We start from the raw sequence: 17039 nt of genomic DNA, 5'->3' as shown, positions 1-17039 counted from the left end.
AGCCCTTTGGGGAGACAGAGGGAGAGTATGCCAGCACACACCAGAGCGCTATATATCACAGGGATATCACCTATAGAGAGTGTTTTCCCTTATAGCTGCATAATATATATATATATACTGCGCCTAATTTGTGCCCCCCCTCTCTTTTTAACCCTTTTCTGTAGTGCAGGACTGCAGGGGAGAGCCAGGGAGCGATCCCTCCAGCAGAGCTGTGAGGGAAAATGGCGCCAGTGTGCTGAGGGAGATGGCTCCGCCCCTTTTTCGGCAGGCTTTCTCCCGCTATTGTAAAAGTTCTGGCAGGGGTTAATAAACACCTATATAGCCCCTGGGGCTATATATGGTGTCAGTTCGCCAGCCAAGGTGTTAATATTGCTGCTCAGGGCGCCCCCCCCAGCGCCCTGCACCCATCAGTGACCGCAGTGTGTGGTGTGCATGAGGAGCAATGGCGCACAGCTGCAGTGCTGTGCGCTACCTTGGAGAAGACAGAAGTCTTCAGCCGCCGATTTTCCGGACCACCTTCTTGCTTCTGGCTCTGTAAGGGGGACGGCGGCGCGGCTCCGGGAACGGACGACGAGGTCGGGTCCTGTGTTTGATCCCTCTGGAGCTAATGGTGTCCAGTAGCCTTAGAAGCCCAAGCTACCACCACTTAGGTAGGTTCGTTCTTCTCCCCTTAGTCCCTCGGTGCAGTGAGCCTGTTGCCAGCAGGTCTCACTGAAAATAAAAAACCTAACATATACTTTCTTCCTAGGAGCTAAGGAGAGCCCCTAGTGTGCATCCAGCTCAGCCGGGCACAGAAATCTAACTGAGGCTTGGAGGAGGGTCATAGGGGGAGGAGCCAGTGCACACCAGATAGTCCTAAAGCTTTCTTTAGATGTGCCCAGTCTCCTGCGGAGCCGTCTATTCCCCATGGTCCTTACGGAGTCCCCAGCATCCACTAGGACGTCAGAGAAATTATATTTGTGTCGGCATTTTCGGAGCAATTCAGACACGCCAAGCATCTTGGGTACCTATCAGCTACACTATCCGGCCATTAACTTCAATCCATTTCCACTGTGTGCCATAAATTATTTCTATACTCACAGTGAAGCCACAGCCCCAGTCCAGTCTCATCCCATCCAGTACAACAAGGGGACGGAGTCGCAGCAAGCACAGAAGGGGGGATGGAGTCGCAGCACAAAAGGGGACGGAGTCGCAGCACAAAAGGGGACGGAGTCGCAGCACAAAAGGGGACGGAGTCGCAGCACAAAAGGGGACGGAGTCGCAGCACAAAAGGGGACGGAGTCGCAGCACAAAAGGGGACGGAGTCGCAGCACAAAAGGGGACGGAGTCGCAGCACAAAAGGGGACGGAGTCGCAGCACAAAAGGGGGACGGAGTCGCAGCACAAAAGGGGGACGGAGTCGCAGCACCAAAGGGGACGGAGTCGCAGCACCAAAGGGGGACGGAGTCGCAGCACCAAAGGGGGACGGAGTCGCAGCACCAAAGGGGGACGGAGTCGTAGCACCAAAGGGGGACGGAGTCGCAGCACAAAAGGGGACAGAGTCGCAGCACAAAAGGGGGACGGAGTCGCAGCACAAAAGGGGGACGGAGTCGCAGCACAAAAGGGGACGGAGTCGCAGCACCAAAGGGGGACGGAGTCGCAGCACCAAAGGGGGACGGAGTCGCAGCACCAAAGGGGGACGGAGTCGTAGCACCAAAGGGGGACGGAGTCGCAGCACCAAAGGGGGACGGAGTCGCAGCACCAAAGGGGGACGGAGTCGCAGCACCAAAGGGGGATGGAGTCGCAGCACCAAAGGGGGACGGAGTCGCAGCACCAAAGGGGAACGGAGTCACCGCACAAAAGGGGAAAGAGTCACAGTACCAAAGGGTAAAGGAGTCGCAGCACAAAAGGGTAAAGGAGTCACCGCACAAAAGGGGGACGGAGTCACCGCACAAAAGGGGGAAGGAGTCACCGCACAAAAGGGGGAAGGAGTCACCGCACAAAAGGGGGAAGGAGTCACCGCACAAAAGGGGGAAGGAGTCACCGCACAAAAGGGGGAAGGAGTCACCGCACAAAAGGGGGAAGGAGTCACCGCACAAAAGGGGAAGGAGTCGCAGCTCAAGACTTGCAGGTGCGACTGAGTCAGAATGAGGCCCAGAGTGTGATAAAGAGTGAGAAGGATGAAATGCAAGAGAGATGACTAGGAGGAACAAATGAGAGTACATGGGAGACGGTAAGAAAGGATGCGAGACGGAAGGTGTGTGTCAAGGCTACGTCACCCCTGAATCTATCCCTCCCATTACATCAGACAGCAGTTACTGGAAGGAGAGCAAATAAATCCAGGATACAACGAGCATAACGCTCCCCGGTTACAGCCCGACAAGTAAGAAGCGGCCGCATTGACCCCATCTGTCTGAACAAGCTTATTTTGAGAGACTGGTCATCTGTAAGAGACATCTTTGGGGCGAGACATCATCCAGATCTTTCTGACCGTAAAATCTGAAAACGCATCTCACAGAAGCCACTTTCTGCCGGCAAGCAGGACTATGATTTAATATTACATCCATGATCAAAGGGACAGGTAATAAAGAATTAATTCAAAAGCCAATACGGTCATAAACAGCTTTAGTGCAACATTCCTGCAGCATAATCAATAGATTCATCTCTGCACTGAACAGCAGCTTATTACAGAACAGCCGCATCCACAGGTACAAATGCAGACGCGGGTGGATTTCTCAAAGTTCATATAAAGCATTTATTGCGTACGTCTAGCAAATAAACCGCCCTCCTCTATCCGCTTATTGCTCAGCCTGTCACCCCACTGACGTTCTCTGTAGATATTGCGAAATCCACATCCAATACTTTTTTTAGCAATTTCCATGGACATGTTTTGTAGGGGAATAATACTTTCAGCTCCTCGATACGGAAACCCCCCCCCCCCTCCAAAAGTTCTACTTGTTGTCCCCAAAACAAATAAAAATTCTCCTGTTACTATGACCCGTTACATGCTCCATCAACGGAGGCACTGTGATCATATTCCTTTGGCGCCGAAGCCATCACAATTCTTTATGTGGCGCTAATTAAAGCGCAGCTGAACTCCCTTTTGGGCGGTAATGCATATTACAGCTAGTGCGTTACTAAGCTTACTCTTACTTTTTATTTATTTAATGTTATCTCAGGGTAACCGTGGAACATTACGCTTTAACTTTGTTTCTCGGACCTGAAAATGCTACTACATTTCTTAACTTGCGGTCCCCTAGGTAACATGCTTTTGTAAATATCGATTTAAACATTTTCAACCTTTCTATAAGCCTTCGGAGGTGTGAGGTGAGTGTTCTGCCTTGGAAGATGAATTAGGAAAGGCACACTCTTCACATGGTTTCCTTTATAAAATAACAAGAAGACGCAGTGATAAATTGTCGTACAATGCAATTGAACCTTCGTCTTACATATACGGCCGGCACAGCATGCTGGAACCTGTAGTTTCACAAGAGGTGAGCCACATACCGGCTTTCGCAAATAAAAATGTTCCCATTACGGGAGCAGGTGCTGTCAGTTTATATCCAATCCCCTGGCTTGTTTACATGATAATAGAAAGAATACAATTTTCTGTTTCCTAACAACGACAGAGATATGTTTAATTTGATAAGGGGCTTGTAAAACAGAGACTTGTAACATGCTTTGGCAGGTGGCGAGATTAATGAGCCGCTTACGAGCGCGGAACATTTCTGTTTTTAAAGAAACTGTTTTTAGCAGAAAATATAATGGACGCTTTTATTACCCAGCAAGATGTTAACTGTACCCTGCCTGCAGTCTCTGATTTATTATTGCTTCAGAACCAACACTTCTACGTGGCCCCCCCGTGATTTATCTTATATATAGGTGCTCATTCTTCATTTACCAGATGGCGAGGTGTTGCGTTATACATAGATGTGGAGAACGGAGGAAACTTCATTGGAAGAGTAAAAAATAAAAAATTGCTGAAGATCTGTACGTTTCCCTTTGGCAAGATGAGAACTTGTGACTTTTTGGATTCCTGACACATATATCGGTTCCGAGACCTCCCATGGGTGGTTATAAGTTGTGTGAACTGTTTACCACTGTTGGTCTTGGAGCAGATATATGTGGCAAGAATCCCAAAAGTCAGCGTAACATAAGAGATATACATAGAGTTCATATTCAATGGTTTAACCAAGGATCTCAATGGCTTCTGCGTGACCCTTAGTACAGGAATACGCATCGTGGGACAGTTCTGAACCTGCAACTGCAGAACAGTAACAGGTCAACCTTATGCGGACAATGGTTGTCATTCCGAGTTGATCGCTCGCTAGCTACTTTTAGCAGCCGTGCAAACGCATAGTCGCCGCCCACAGGGGAGTGTATTTTCGCTTTGCAAGTGTGCGATCGCATGTGCAGCCGAGCGGGACGAAAAAGTTTTTTGCAGTTTCTGAGTAGCTCTGGACTTACTCAGCTGCTGCGATCACTTCAGCCTTTTTGGTCCCGGAACTGACATCAGACACCCGCCCTGCAAACGCCTGGACACTCCTGCGTTTTTTCAAAACACTCCCAGAAAACGGTCAGTTGCCACCCACAAACGCCTTCTTCCTGTCAATCTCCTTGCGATCGGCTGTGTGAATGGATTCTTCGTTAAATCCATCGCACAGCTACGATCCGCTTTGTACCCGTATGACGCACCTGCGCATTGTGGTGCACGCGCAGTAGTAACCTGATCGCTGCGCAAAATGGCAGCGAGCGATCAACTCGGAATGACCACAAATGTTCAGTGAGGGTGGTCTGACTCAACAGCGGGATAGGAAGCCTTGGACGGAACCTTAAAAGATGTATCATTTTCATTTGCACCAATCACAGGAGAAAGTACGGGACTAGGATAAAGTTTGGCGCGGAGCGGCCTGCCGGAATGAATTTTTGTTCCCCCTCTGATACTGTAGAAGAGTTTCATGTAAAGGAAGGAGGAGGATGTTGGATATCTTAAGACGTATAACTAAAGTGCGTAGCCAGGCCTTTTAGTCATTTATGGTGACTATATAAACTATTTGAATGCCATTTGTAAGGCTATGGAACCTAGACGCATAATGTAGAGGAGATTACCACTTGGCACAAATTGGCGCTGCGCAGACATACCATTCCACGATCTCCGGGTGCAGCAAGGCGTTGTTCACGCTGAATCTAAAAGAGGAATAAAAAGATACAATTAAGTGTTTTATAGATTGGAGTATTTTCACTTAACCTTCTATTCGTCACTTCCCATCTAATGCCATCAAATAATAACCCCATCTCCACCTTCAAATAATAACCCCATACCTACCTTCAAATAATAACCCCATCTCCACCTTCAAATAAATTGTACAAAAAGAATTTGAGTAAACAAACCAAAAGTCGCTGCCAAGTAAATGGATGTAGCATGTAAAAAGACGAGAATGGGTCATAGGGCCAGGTTCAGAGACGTGCGCTAATAATATGCAAATGCCGCAGCCACCTGGATTCGTATTGAGTTCCCCTCCGGCGGCTCTGTGAGTCCCAGCAGCTGCATACAAAGATGTAGCCCTATGGTCACCCAGCATGGCCAGTAAGACGCCAGGGCCGCAGTTACGGTGTGTGCGGCCTGAAAACGGTTCAGACACACCTACGTTTTTGATGTCTATGTTGATAGTATATTAAGCAAATGTTGGGAAAAACCCAATAAACACGCGTCGACCATGTGGTGTGTATACCATTGTGATGTTGACCTTTTGAACCTGCTGACCTTTCATCTGCCGACCTTTTGAACCTATCATCCGGATACCACACGCAACGGTGTAGAACACATTATCAGCGGTCTATTTACGAAGCCTTGGACGACGATAAATTGCTAACCAGTCAGCTCATTGAGGGGGCGGTTCAATTGCAGGCGATGGCCGCAAAGCGCCATTCAAATGTTGGCACATCAGGACAACCATCGCAAATTTTACCTTGCCCCCACCCCCACCCCACCCCCACAGAGGTGTGCAGCAGACCTGGGTTGCTGAGTATCATCTTGAACATGGGCCTCAGACTCAATGTTTTCATTGCGGTATTTGCAGGGGACGTGCGCAGAAACTTAACGCCCAACATTACTTAGGAGCCGCGCGACTGAATCGCCCCTTTAGACGTGGAAAAACATTTATTTTTCTCAAACTTGAGCCTCTGAGATATCGGCTACTTAAACAGTCAAGTAGAGTAATCACACAATGGTGAAATTAATACGGAGGCGGACGCCGTGTCATCTAATTTCTGAAACTGTATTTACTCAAATCGGCCAGGCTTGAGGGAGCCGGAGACGGCATTAATTACAGCATAACACCGTTTCCGAGGGGAGCCGGACAAAACCTTTATGCAGCGGCGGGAATTACAGAGACCCAGGGAACGGATCAGTTTTATTTCTGGAGAAAAGATAATAGAAAAGGACAGAGAGGTAACAATCAGGGCAGCCGGTGAGTGATTGGCAGAACTCCCCATTCAGATGGGATTGATAAGTAGCGGACGCAGATGGGGACGGGGGGGGAGGACGGGGAACGGGGGGGGGGCAAATAAATGTATGTATCACAGAACAACACCGAGTCAGCGATACCGGGAGCAGACAGAAATAACCTGGATGAAACATGACGGGGAGGGAAACAGAAACCCTGTAAGGTTAGACGCATTTTAAAATTTTTATTTTTGATGGATATTTATATATCCTCATTGTCCCCCATATATTAAACGTTTGGGTTCTTCTTCAGACTGGCGTTTTCCTATGATAGGGGCTAGTCCCTTTACTGTCTCGTTCGGGTGCCACCCATGCCAAATACGCATGCGCAGGCGGTAACTGCAGGGGAGGGATTGTATAGATCCCTCTCCCAGCAAACTTTGCGATAAGTAGGGCTATAGGTTACAAAGGCTAACGCCATATAAAGATGGCATTAGCTATGGAGGCCAAGCTCCAGAAGTGGCATCAGTGTGTGCCATCTAGACTAGCTATACAGCCTCTATTATAAACAGAGTTTTGGGGGCTCTCTCTTTTTCACCAGCTGGAGACAACCTAAAGGCTTCGCTGCAATGACATGTGCCGGATGAGGGAATTTGGGATTTCATGCGACCGGAGACGCCACATTTCATGAGCACCTCCCTCCCGGGCTGCCTGGATGCTTCAGAAGGGACCAGTCTACCTGAGCTCTTCCTGACTTTGCCGAACCCTTTGTAAATTGACAGAGGTGGACATTAAATAGTTTTTTTTTCACGGTTTAAAGGGACAGGAGCTACGCAATTGTTTGTAATGTTGGGCGCGAGTGCCCATTAAATGTCACAAATCCAACAAAAGTTGGGCTTTTGGGCGCCCTAAGTGCCATACGAGCGCCCGAACAGCAGCATGCCCAGTAGTGTGTATGGCCGCGTTACGCGGGTAATTTCAGTGCATTTGGGGGTGGCATGTACAATAAGTTAGGGCGTCCATGGCATTCGCGCCAAGCGGCACAAACGAGGAATAGCTTTGCTGCATTAGATGGGAGTTGCGGATGCAAAAAAACAATTGAATACCCCCCAGCCTTTACAATAATCCCACCGTAGTGTCACAAGTCATTGGTGTGTCGTCAGTACCACAGAGCCAGGGTTCAGGATACCGTGCGCCTACAGAGCAGTAGAGGACAAGCACCAGCCGCAAACGTCACGCAGCCACGTCCTTTCCGGTGCCTACATCTGTATTTCTCCTTCTCAATTTACTTTCCCTATTTACAGTCCCAATATCAATACATATTTATGGGGCTGTCGGCACACGACAGTGGTCACAAGTCCCCATTACACACATTGAATAATACAGCACAGGGATGGTGTGTGCAGGGTTGTGTTGATATTTATGTATTTATTCTGACAAGGTGTGAAGGATCGTTACGACTCCTGCAGCGGCAGCCTGTGATTGACTCCCTAGTGCGGCTGTAGATCACAATAATGGGATGAGATCCGCATACAGGAGATGGGGGCGAAGGGGCATTAATTTAGCTTAATTTGACACCAGCAAATGCAGATGAGATCCCTGCCGGGGAACGGGAAATTGTGAGCGGGATGAAAATATAAACATGACCACATTATATTATTATTTAAATATATACATGTTCTTCATACGGAGGGAACGGCCGATGAAACCGAAGCGAGGGCGCTTTGTACAGAATGGAAGCATCCGACGTCTTCCATATTGAAGAAGGAAATGTCACATATTAAATGCCCGTCTCTGTCCCTATAGCCGCTTAAAACTTTGTTAAAATAATACAAATTTGGTTATTTCTGCACTGAGAAGAATTGGACTAATAGATTTCAGGAGAAGGTTCTGGGATTGCTCTACATAGATATATTTTGTATTAAGTATAATTTTCACATTCACGTTGGGTATGTTTTTCCATCGGCAATGTACGTAAAATAAAAAACTGTATTTATAGCACACAGTACCAAAAGAAAACACCTTTGATGCCTCAGAAAGAAAGAGATAGAAGAAAACGTAATTAATTTCCGTCAACACCATAACAATTTCTGCCTCATGGAATGTTCCAAATGCTTATTGTGTTACTGCCCAGGTGAATTTAAAGGGAACATCACAGTCCACGTAGGTCTAGTAATAACATGTATGATATATATATATATATATATATATATATATATATATATATATATATATATATATATATATGAATTAATGAAACTAGCATAAGTGAAACCTATGTTGTTGCCCATTGCAACCCGATACAAGCAATCCTTTTTATAATGTAGGTTAGAAAATAAAAGCAGACGTCTAATTGGTAGATATGTGCAAGAGCACAGCTTGCATTTTATTGGGGGAATTTATGAAAACTCTAACAAACCAATCAGCTTCTTACTTCCATTTTTAAAACACAGCCTGTAAAATGACAGCTAGGAGCCTATTGGCTGGTGCTTCATCTCTCTCCAATACTTAGTACATCTCCCCCGGTGTCACCATAGCAACCGGTCAGATGTTCGTTTTCATCTTCCAAGCTGTTCTACACAAGTGACGCTGGATTCTGATTGGCTGTGGGCAACACCCCGTTTTTTCAACACTTATTTCTTTTACTTTGGCTTCTGCTTTGTACAGGGTGAGTCAAAAGTCGCAGTACACCCTTTTGTTTCAAAAACTGACAGGAAATGGGAAAACGGAATACTCCAGTAAGGCATGGGTGAGGTGGGCTATCTTTTAGGGTATGTACCGAACATGGGCGCCATCTTGAAATCGGCCATTTTGAATCTAAGTCAGTTTTCCCATTTCCAGCACAGTTGTTGAAACAAAAGGGTGTACTGCGGCTTTTGAATCACCATGTATTGTAGGTTATCTGTATAGGACAAAACCTATTCCTGAAGTGAATAAGGGGATCTGCACATCTGTAGTATGGAAGCAGTGCCAGCAATCTGCCACCAGCCCTAATAAAATACATTATCTTCTTATTTGGAATATTCCCCTCAGCACCGAGTGACGTGGTATTAAGGATTCAATCCCTGAGGAGAAAGACTCCGGGTTCGCTCAGAGGGTTGACAGTGTAAGATGATTACTACTTACTGGCTAATTCCTTCGAACGAGGCCTCTTTGCAGACACTTCCGCTGTCAGTATTAACCCCGCGCTGAGGAAGAGACAAAAAAATTTTAAGAAATAGACTGAGGGAAATAGAAATCAATGGAAGAATAATGCAGCGACACTTTGCAAGGTGCGGAGAATCCAAAATGAAACAGATTCAAATGTATTTTCAAGTTTGCAAGTACCGCAATGACCTTATTACCATTATTCTGCTGCAGATTGGTCCACAGGTGGACGCAGAGTCGCACCATGCAGCTCTATTGGTGGTCGTCCGTCTGCCACTTTGTGCAAATGGCATTACAAACTCCTCCCCTTGTGTACATTCGTGCAGCCGAATGTGCAAGGACAGAGACACCCACTGCAACAGCGCCAATAACGGTCACAGTTTCCAGACCACCCAGCAGGTCACATGTTCCAGGTCAGCCAGCAGCTGCACAAGGAGAGTTCACTAACTGTCACAGTTTCAAGAGTACTAAGGTGATGCATTGTGATTGGCTGGCTGACTGTTTTGCCACATAACTCCGAAACAGAGCAACCAATCACAGCGCCAGTAGAATTCTGCAAAAAAATCCATCCATTGCGGTAGCCTCGTACATACAGATGGGTCCACATTTATCTTGACCTTTAATAGGATTAACTGAGACTGACCAGTCGGACTTAGTCCCCTGCTGTAATGATTTAATCCCCTGATGTATTGTTCTCTGTATTGTATTGCAGTTGAGAACAAAAGATGAAGGGTTTATGCTAATAAGTCATGTTGTGACTAGGCGCAGAAAACTAGTCAAGATAACCGTGGACCCATCTGTACTGTAGTATCTGTATTGCGGCAAGATTTATGGAAATTTTTGTTTTGGCAATTGTAACACAAATTGCAGAGAAAAAGCCAGGGAAAATGGCTGCAGGAAAAATCTGCTGTCCTGAGGATTCCACTACAAACAGAATATCATAACATACAGCCCTGACAAGAGCCGGTATATACATACATAGAAATACACCTTCTATTCTATTGCATATCAGTGTTGGAATAAAACATTAGCTCAGGATCCAGAGCAGCCCGCTGCGTAAGCCTACGCTGAGCCGCTGCTGACATACATAACAAAGATATATGTGTGTGTGAGAAAGATGTCCTGTATTGCTTGTAGCTGACAGCCGGTATCCGTATCATGAGGCTTTCATCTCTGACACATGTCACATACATGTCACGGATGGAATATCACACGCCTAGCAAAGAGAATCATCTAAAAAACACAATCCTATCTGCTTCCAGGGGACCGAGCAGGAAAGATCCCCTAGCACATTATCCCATTAGAAACATCACAAATCCTAGATTTATGGATGATCCTGTTTAAGCCCACTTTGAAAAATCCCTGGACAGGTTTGAGTGACTGAGAGGTGTAACCTAAACTGCTATCAGAGAGGAACCCAGCCAGGCTTATTAAATAACACGGCGCAACGTGCAAAAAGGTGTTGTAGGCATCAGCATCTAACTGCAGTTTAGGTGGAAGTTTTCTAGTACATTTGGGCATTTCCACCCTTTTACTGAATAAGCCCCTACACTGGTATTAGCTGTAGCGTCATATAATACGTTTCAGGGCCCTGTAATATAACACTCTGAGGATTAGCTGCTGGGCCTGATGAAGCCACATGTCTGCGGACTTGATGCAAATGGCGCTATAAAGCCCTTCCCTAGTGCACACACGCACGTATGACTGTGCAAGGACTGAGACGTTCGCCTCGAGCGTCAACTCCGTGACCACTGGAATTGCATGCGCCTCAAATTGCAGCAAAGGCGGCAATTAAAGTCCTTGCGTGCATTAAACGGGGCATTGAGACAAGGGACGAGGATGTAATCATGCCGCTGTACAAATCATTGGTACGTCCGCACCTGGAATATTGTGTTCAGTTCTGGGCACCGTATCATTATTAAAAAAAAAAAAAAAAAAGATATCGGGGAACTAGAAAGAGTTCACAGGCGAGCGACTAAATTGATTAAAGGGTTAGAGACACTGGAGTACGAGGAGAGGCTTACTAGGTTGAATATGTATACACTAGAAAAGAAGACATTATTAATATCTTCAAATATGTAAAGAGTCATTACAAGGAGTTAGCGGGGGATTTGTTTATTAATAGAACTCTGTATAGGACACGTGGGCACTCGCTGAGGCTAGAGGAGAGGAAATTCCGTACACAATGTAGGAAAGGGTTCTTCATGGTAAGGGCAATAAAGATTTGGAACTCACTGCCGGGGAAGGTAATAATGGCGGACTATGTAAATGCATTTAAAAACGGATTGGACAAATTTCTAACTGGAAAATGTATCCAGGGCTACAGCATTTAGCATAGTAACATTAATATCTGGGAGTGCTAAAAATCATAGTTGTCAATAGGTACTAAACCATTACATCAGCAGGTACATTATAATATGAACAGCGTAACACAGAATACAGGTTGAACCCGATGGGCATTTTGCCTCTTTTCAACCTCACTGACTATGTAACTATGAATCCTAGATATATCCCAGAATAGTAGATACGAGGTGGGGCTTTAGGACCACGGCTATGAAGGTCATACAATGAAGGGGGTGGGATTTGGTAGATATGGGGCGGGGCTTGAGGACCACGGCTATGAAGGTCATACAATGAAGGGGGTGGGATTTGGTTGATATGGGGCAGGGCTTGAGGTCCATGGCTATGAAGGTCATACAATGAAGGCGGTGGGATTTGGTAGATACAGGGTGGGGCTTGAGCACCATGGGTATGAAGGGCATACAATGATGAGGTGGGGTTTGGTAGATACGGGGCAGGGCTTGAGGACCATGGTTATGAAGCTTACACAGAACTTGGTGATTCATCGCTCCCTACGGGCGCTCTTCACACCGTCGTAAGGGGCTACGCCCCCCCTTAACCCTTGCATGCCCTTGTGGCGTGCAATATTTCTATTATATGGAGTATTACATCCAATCATAATTTTGTGAGTGGTTAAATATTTCACGGACAAAGGGTGTGTGATGGTTAATGGGTCGAAGCCCCTTGCAACGGTGTGAACAGCGCACGCAGGGCCTGGTGAATCACCTAGTAGGTACTGTGGTTGGGGGAGCCACCGCGGGTGGGGAAGGAGCGGTTGCGGGGGGCCGCGGGTGAGGGAGGGGCTGGTGCGGTGGTGCGGCATGTGGGGGAGGGGCGGGTGCGGAGGTGCTGGAGAGGGTCCGGAGCCACCACGGGTGCTGGAGGGGGTGTGTGGGGGTGTCGCGGATGGGGCCCGGAGGTACTGCGAGTGGGGGAGGGGCGGGTAATGCTTCTCCTCCTGGAAGCAGCTAGGTTGCTGTCCTCTCTTTGGCAGTGGCTCTCCCGGAGACTCGCACAGCAGCCAGTCACTATTGTTAGCGCCGGTGTCCCAACGCGCCGCATTACAGGGAAGAAGGTGCACTCAATAAAATACATCTCCCAGCAGCTCTTAGTGCCGGAATGCTTCTGCGCTAAGGGCTGCTGGGAGCTGTAGTTTATTTAGTGCGTCTACTTCCCTGTAATGTGACGCGTTGGGACACCGGCGCTAACAGTAGTGACTGGCTGGCAGAACTGAGTGACTCGCTGAATCACTGTAAAAGGTGAGAGTGCTGTGCAGTGTCAGTGACACTGCACACCCACTGCACTGCACAGCACTGTCACCTTTTACATTGATTCAGCGTCCAGACATTACCCTCCGCGATATTACCAACTCTATCCGTTACATTAACCATCTCGGGGCTTCCAGGCCGGCAGCCCAGGTGCTGTGTTGCGGAGTCAGGGCCTCTGGGGATCTGGGCGCGGCTGTGGCGGGGAGGCACTTCTGTGACATCACGCGCAGAGGAGGCTCCGGGGCTCAGAGAGTATGCGGTGCAGGGAGGGCTATGAAAGGCTTCCGCTGCGCCGCTTTCATACACATCTATGCCAGTGGCCGCAGCAGCTTTTGTTCCACCTGCGCCGTGGCTAGGGAGTGGGGATTGTTGATGGCGGAGGGGGCAGGCGGACTGGCAGCAGGATATAGGACGCTGCAGTAAAAGGAATTTTTTCCCTATCTACAGCGCAGAGACTTGCTGCAGATGCAGTGGGATACCCTCCAGCTGCACCTTTTTGGCAGGTACAGAACCTTTTTTATGGTCTGTACGGATTTTTGGCTCTCCAAACTTCCATTGAAAGTATAGGAAAAGGGCGTTTTTTCATCAATGTTTATGTGTAAATTATTGGGGGGTGTGATGCTGCAGATGTAGTGGGGGCTATTTTGGGGTGTGGGGCTGGAGCTGCAGCTCCTTCAGTCCCATTGCTAATCCTGCTCTAGGAACACACAGCAGCCAAAGGGCAGAGCCTCCCATTGGATGTAACCTGTGGGGGAGGGCATTTCTCATCCAATCAGCTGTGGACTGCGTGATAGACCTGCTGCTAACCCAATGAGAGCTCCTAGCCACGCCCAGCGTTATACACACAGTCACTCTGGGCTATTATATAGGAGATGTTGGGTTTATAGCGACCTCACATTCTGTGAGCAGTATTAATTCCACCCTCTGTAAAAGTTTATTTAGAATATATTTTAACTATTACGTATTACCCACAGAATCAAAAAGTATTACATTATTTTACATAGGCATAGTTTAGGGCTATATGTATGGATAGACAGTCACACAGATAATTGCAAAAAAATAAAAAAACAAATGGCTGTAACCCATAGCAACCTCTGGGGTGTTTTTGTTTTTTGTTTTTTTGCAGCAGCAGAAAGAATAACTGGAATATAAATTGTGGCTTTGTGCATGGCAATCACTACATCGAGGGATAGAAGGACCTGGTTTTCTTTTTATGCTCCATTAAAACTGAACAACACGTGAAATAAACTGCAGAGAGTAATTACTTATCCCAGCTCACAGGTAGGGAAAGCAGAAGCCGGGGCGTTTTGCCCTCCCCGACTCTGCGAGGGAGCCACTTTCATTAAAAGCCCTGACAGCAAGGGAGCAAAAGCTTAGCAACCGGCACTGGCAGCCCTTTCATCGCAACACTGCCAGCCACCCTGCCTGACGCGCCAAATGTCACACTCATCTCAGAAGCATCGCCCAGCTCAGCCCACCTGCATGGCGACACACGGGGGCCATCTCACATCTATCATCAGCACAGGGCAGCAACTAGAACGTTCCGTGAATACAGAAGCTGGTCAGAAGAGGGGCTTCCTACAGCTCCCTATCTCTGGAACACGCTTGGTGCAATATGCATGGAACTTATTCTGTACAAAGAAAATTATTATGCTGCATGTGTACCTTTATTTATACATTAGTGGGAGTTGCCGTATACAGGTAGCTGCCAAAAACAAAGTTCCCAGTTGCGTTAATTACCCCCCGCTGTGAGAGTTCCGCCAGTGTTCCGATACAACAAAGCATTCATAAGCTTGGCACACGGGAATACTGTAACCAGCGCGTGGCGACAGTCATCAGGAAGAACCTAGAACTTTATATGGGATTTTAACTTTTAAAGCAGAAGTGGTTTTGAGCCCCATCATGCACTTAATCAGCGCAAAGGTGAACGCAAACCAGCCGTAACTGCAGCCACATCGTAAGCACGGAACTAAGGGGGTCATTCCGAGTTGATCGCTAGCTGCCGTTGTTCGCAGCGCAGAGATCAGGCAAAAAAAACGGCATTTCTGCGCATGCGTATGTCCCGCAATGCGAAAGCGACGTACGGGTACAAAGCCCATTGTGGTTGTCCTCAGGTTCTAGCGACGTTTTCAGTCGCACTGGGGGCCGCAAGAAGATTGACAGGAAGAGGGCGTTTCTGGGTGTCAACTGACCGTTTTCAGGGAGGGTTAGCAAAAACGCAGGCGTGTCTGAAAAAACGCAGGCGTGGCTTGGCGTGCGCTGGACCGGTGTATGACGTCAAATTTGGACATGAATAGGCTGAAGTGATCGCAAGCGCTTAGTAGGTTCAGAGCTACTCTGACACTGCACAAACTGGTTTTGCAGAGCTTGGCTGCACAGGCGTTCGTACTTCTGCTAAGCTAAAATACACTCCGCAGTGGGCGGCGGCTTAGCGTTTGCACGGCTGCTAAAACTAGCTAGCGAGCGATCAACTCGGAATGACCCCCTAAATGCAGATATACGCCATAATGCAGAGCTGTACGAGCCCCTGCTCTTGCACCGCCATTATCCAATTGGTTTCAGAACAGTCAGCATTATAAGTACGCAGTTGTACCAGCTCTACTCTATTCAACTCTAAAGCCAGATGGATCTCTTACTGCATACATTCCCCAAACAACCCCCCCACCTCTGTTTAGCCATGTGCAAACTCCCGACTGCCACCCAGCGGCAATACAGACGACTGGCCTATGAGTGTTTATACTCTGCAGTCCCCAACGTCTCCCGGAACACAACTCCTCAGCGACCTCACTGGCATCTAGTGAATGGATAGGCTACGTTCTCATGAATATTCATCCAGCTTACCAAATGGCTGCATCCTCAGTGGATAAGTGTCAAGCCCACTTTAGGTATCATCCACTGGCAGCAAAAGAACACTGCCAGCTAGTGGTCAAAAGAGGTTAGAACTTTTCCTTGTATGCACAATAAGAAGCTTATGAAAATGGCACCTTTGAGACATGTGCCACTAATGCGAATCAAACCACGTCCATAGGGTGTACTACTGATCAGATGATTTTTAATTTGTGTATAAAACAAACCCCACCATGAGTGTTAATTACTTATAGCTTTTTTCCAGTTTTGGAGGGGGTTATAAGTAGCACTAGAACACCACCAGTCTGCAGCCAGATCACACCCTAGCTCACATTCCTGGTGAGTAATGTGCCCAGCAACCTTCAGTACAGATGCATGAGGGGGGGGATTCATATGCAGACGAATCCCTTCGTCTGGCCGAATCAGCACGTCAATAGCCGTGCTGTTTGCCAGCCCGATCTGTCACAAAAGTGTTAGCTGCCCCGCAGAGTAGTGTCGGAGGTAAACCTCCTTCTATCAATCTCCTTCAGTTGTCTGTTCGTTACCCTTTGTTTACCAATTGATTGGGAATCCCAGGAAGCAGACAACACACGCAGTTATGTCCGCCAAATGAGACTGCCTTCACTTTATTCAGCATGACATTATATAGAGAAAAAGGTACTTGCATGAACACTTGATACACGTCACATTTCAAAAACAATAATGCATCTCTTCTCATAACTCCTCTCAGGCTGACATCCTCCTACGTGTCCTTCACAAGAAGTCTAAACACACAGAAACGGTCTAATAACATGTTTTCAAGACTTATAGTTACGACCTTGCTTCGCACAGAACGTACTAACAGTGAAATGTCAGCATTATTATGATTTATCCAGCAAAGCATACTTCTACTTCACTACATCATGGCTGCTACTTAACAAAATGGCTGACACTGCTTAAGCTAAATACATCTATCTTCATCAGTAGCGAGCACTTCTGTGCAAATGTAGCCGAAGGGTACGAGATGTGGTTGCT

The 17039-nt window shown here is 47.3% G+C and overlaps 1 protein-coding gene across 1 annotated transcript in view; it reads right to left on the bottom strand.

Moving 5' to 3' along the window:
• Nucleotides 1-17039, bottom strand: part of PEPD (peptidase D) — a 331359-nt gene that overhangs the window by 270552 nt on the left and 43768 nt on the right. Inside the window, exons 6-7 of the mRNA XM_063945985.1 lie at nucleotides 9550-9611; nucleotides 5121-5165 (exon numbers count right to left, since the gene is read on the bottom strand). Coding sequence (XP_063802055.1) covers nucleotides 5121-5165; nucleotides 9550-9611 — 107 coding nt within the window. The remainder of the gene's footprint in view (nucleotides 1-5120; nucleotides 5166-9549; nucleotides 9612-17039) is intronic.

This window comes from Pseudophryne corroboree, chromosome 11 (assembly GCF_028390025.1).
Source record: "Pseudophryne corroboree isolate aPseCor3 chromosome 11, aPseCor3.hap2, whole genome shotgun sequence".
Lineage (NCBI taxonomy): Eukaryota > Metazoa > Chordata > Amphibia > Anura > Myobatrachidae > Pseudophryne > Pseudophryne corroboree.
This window is presented reverse-complemented; position numbering and strand designations above follow the sequence as displayed.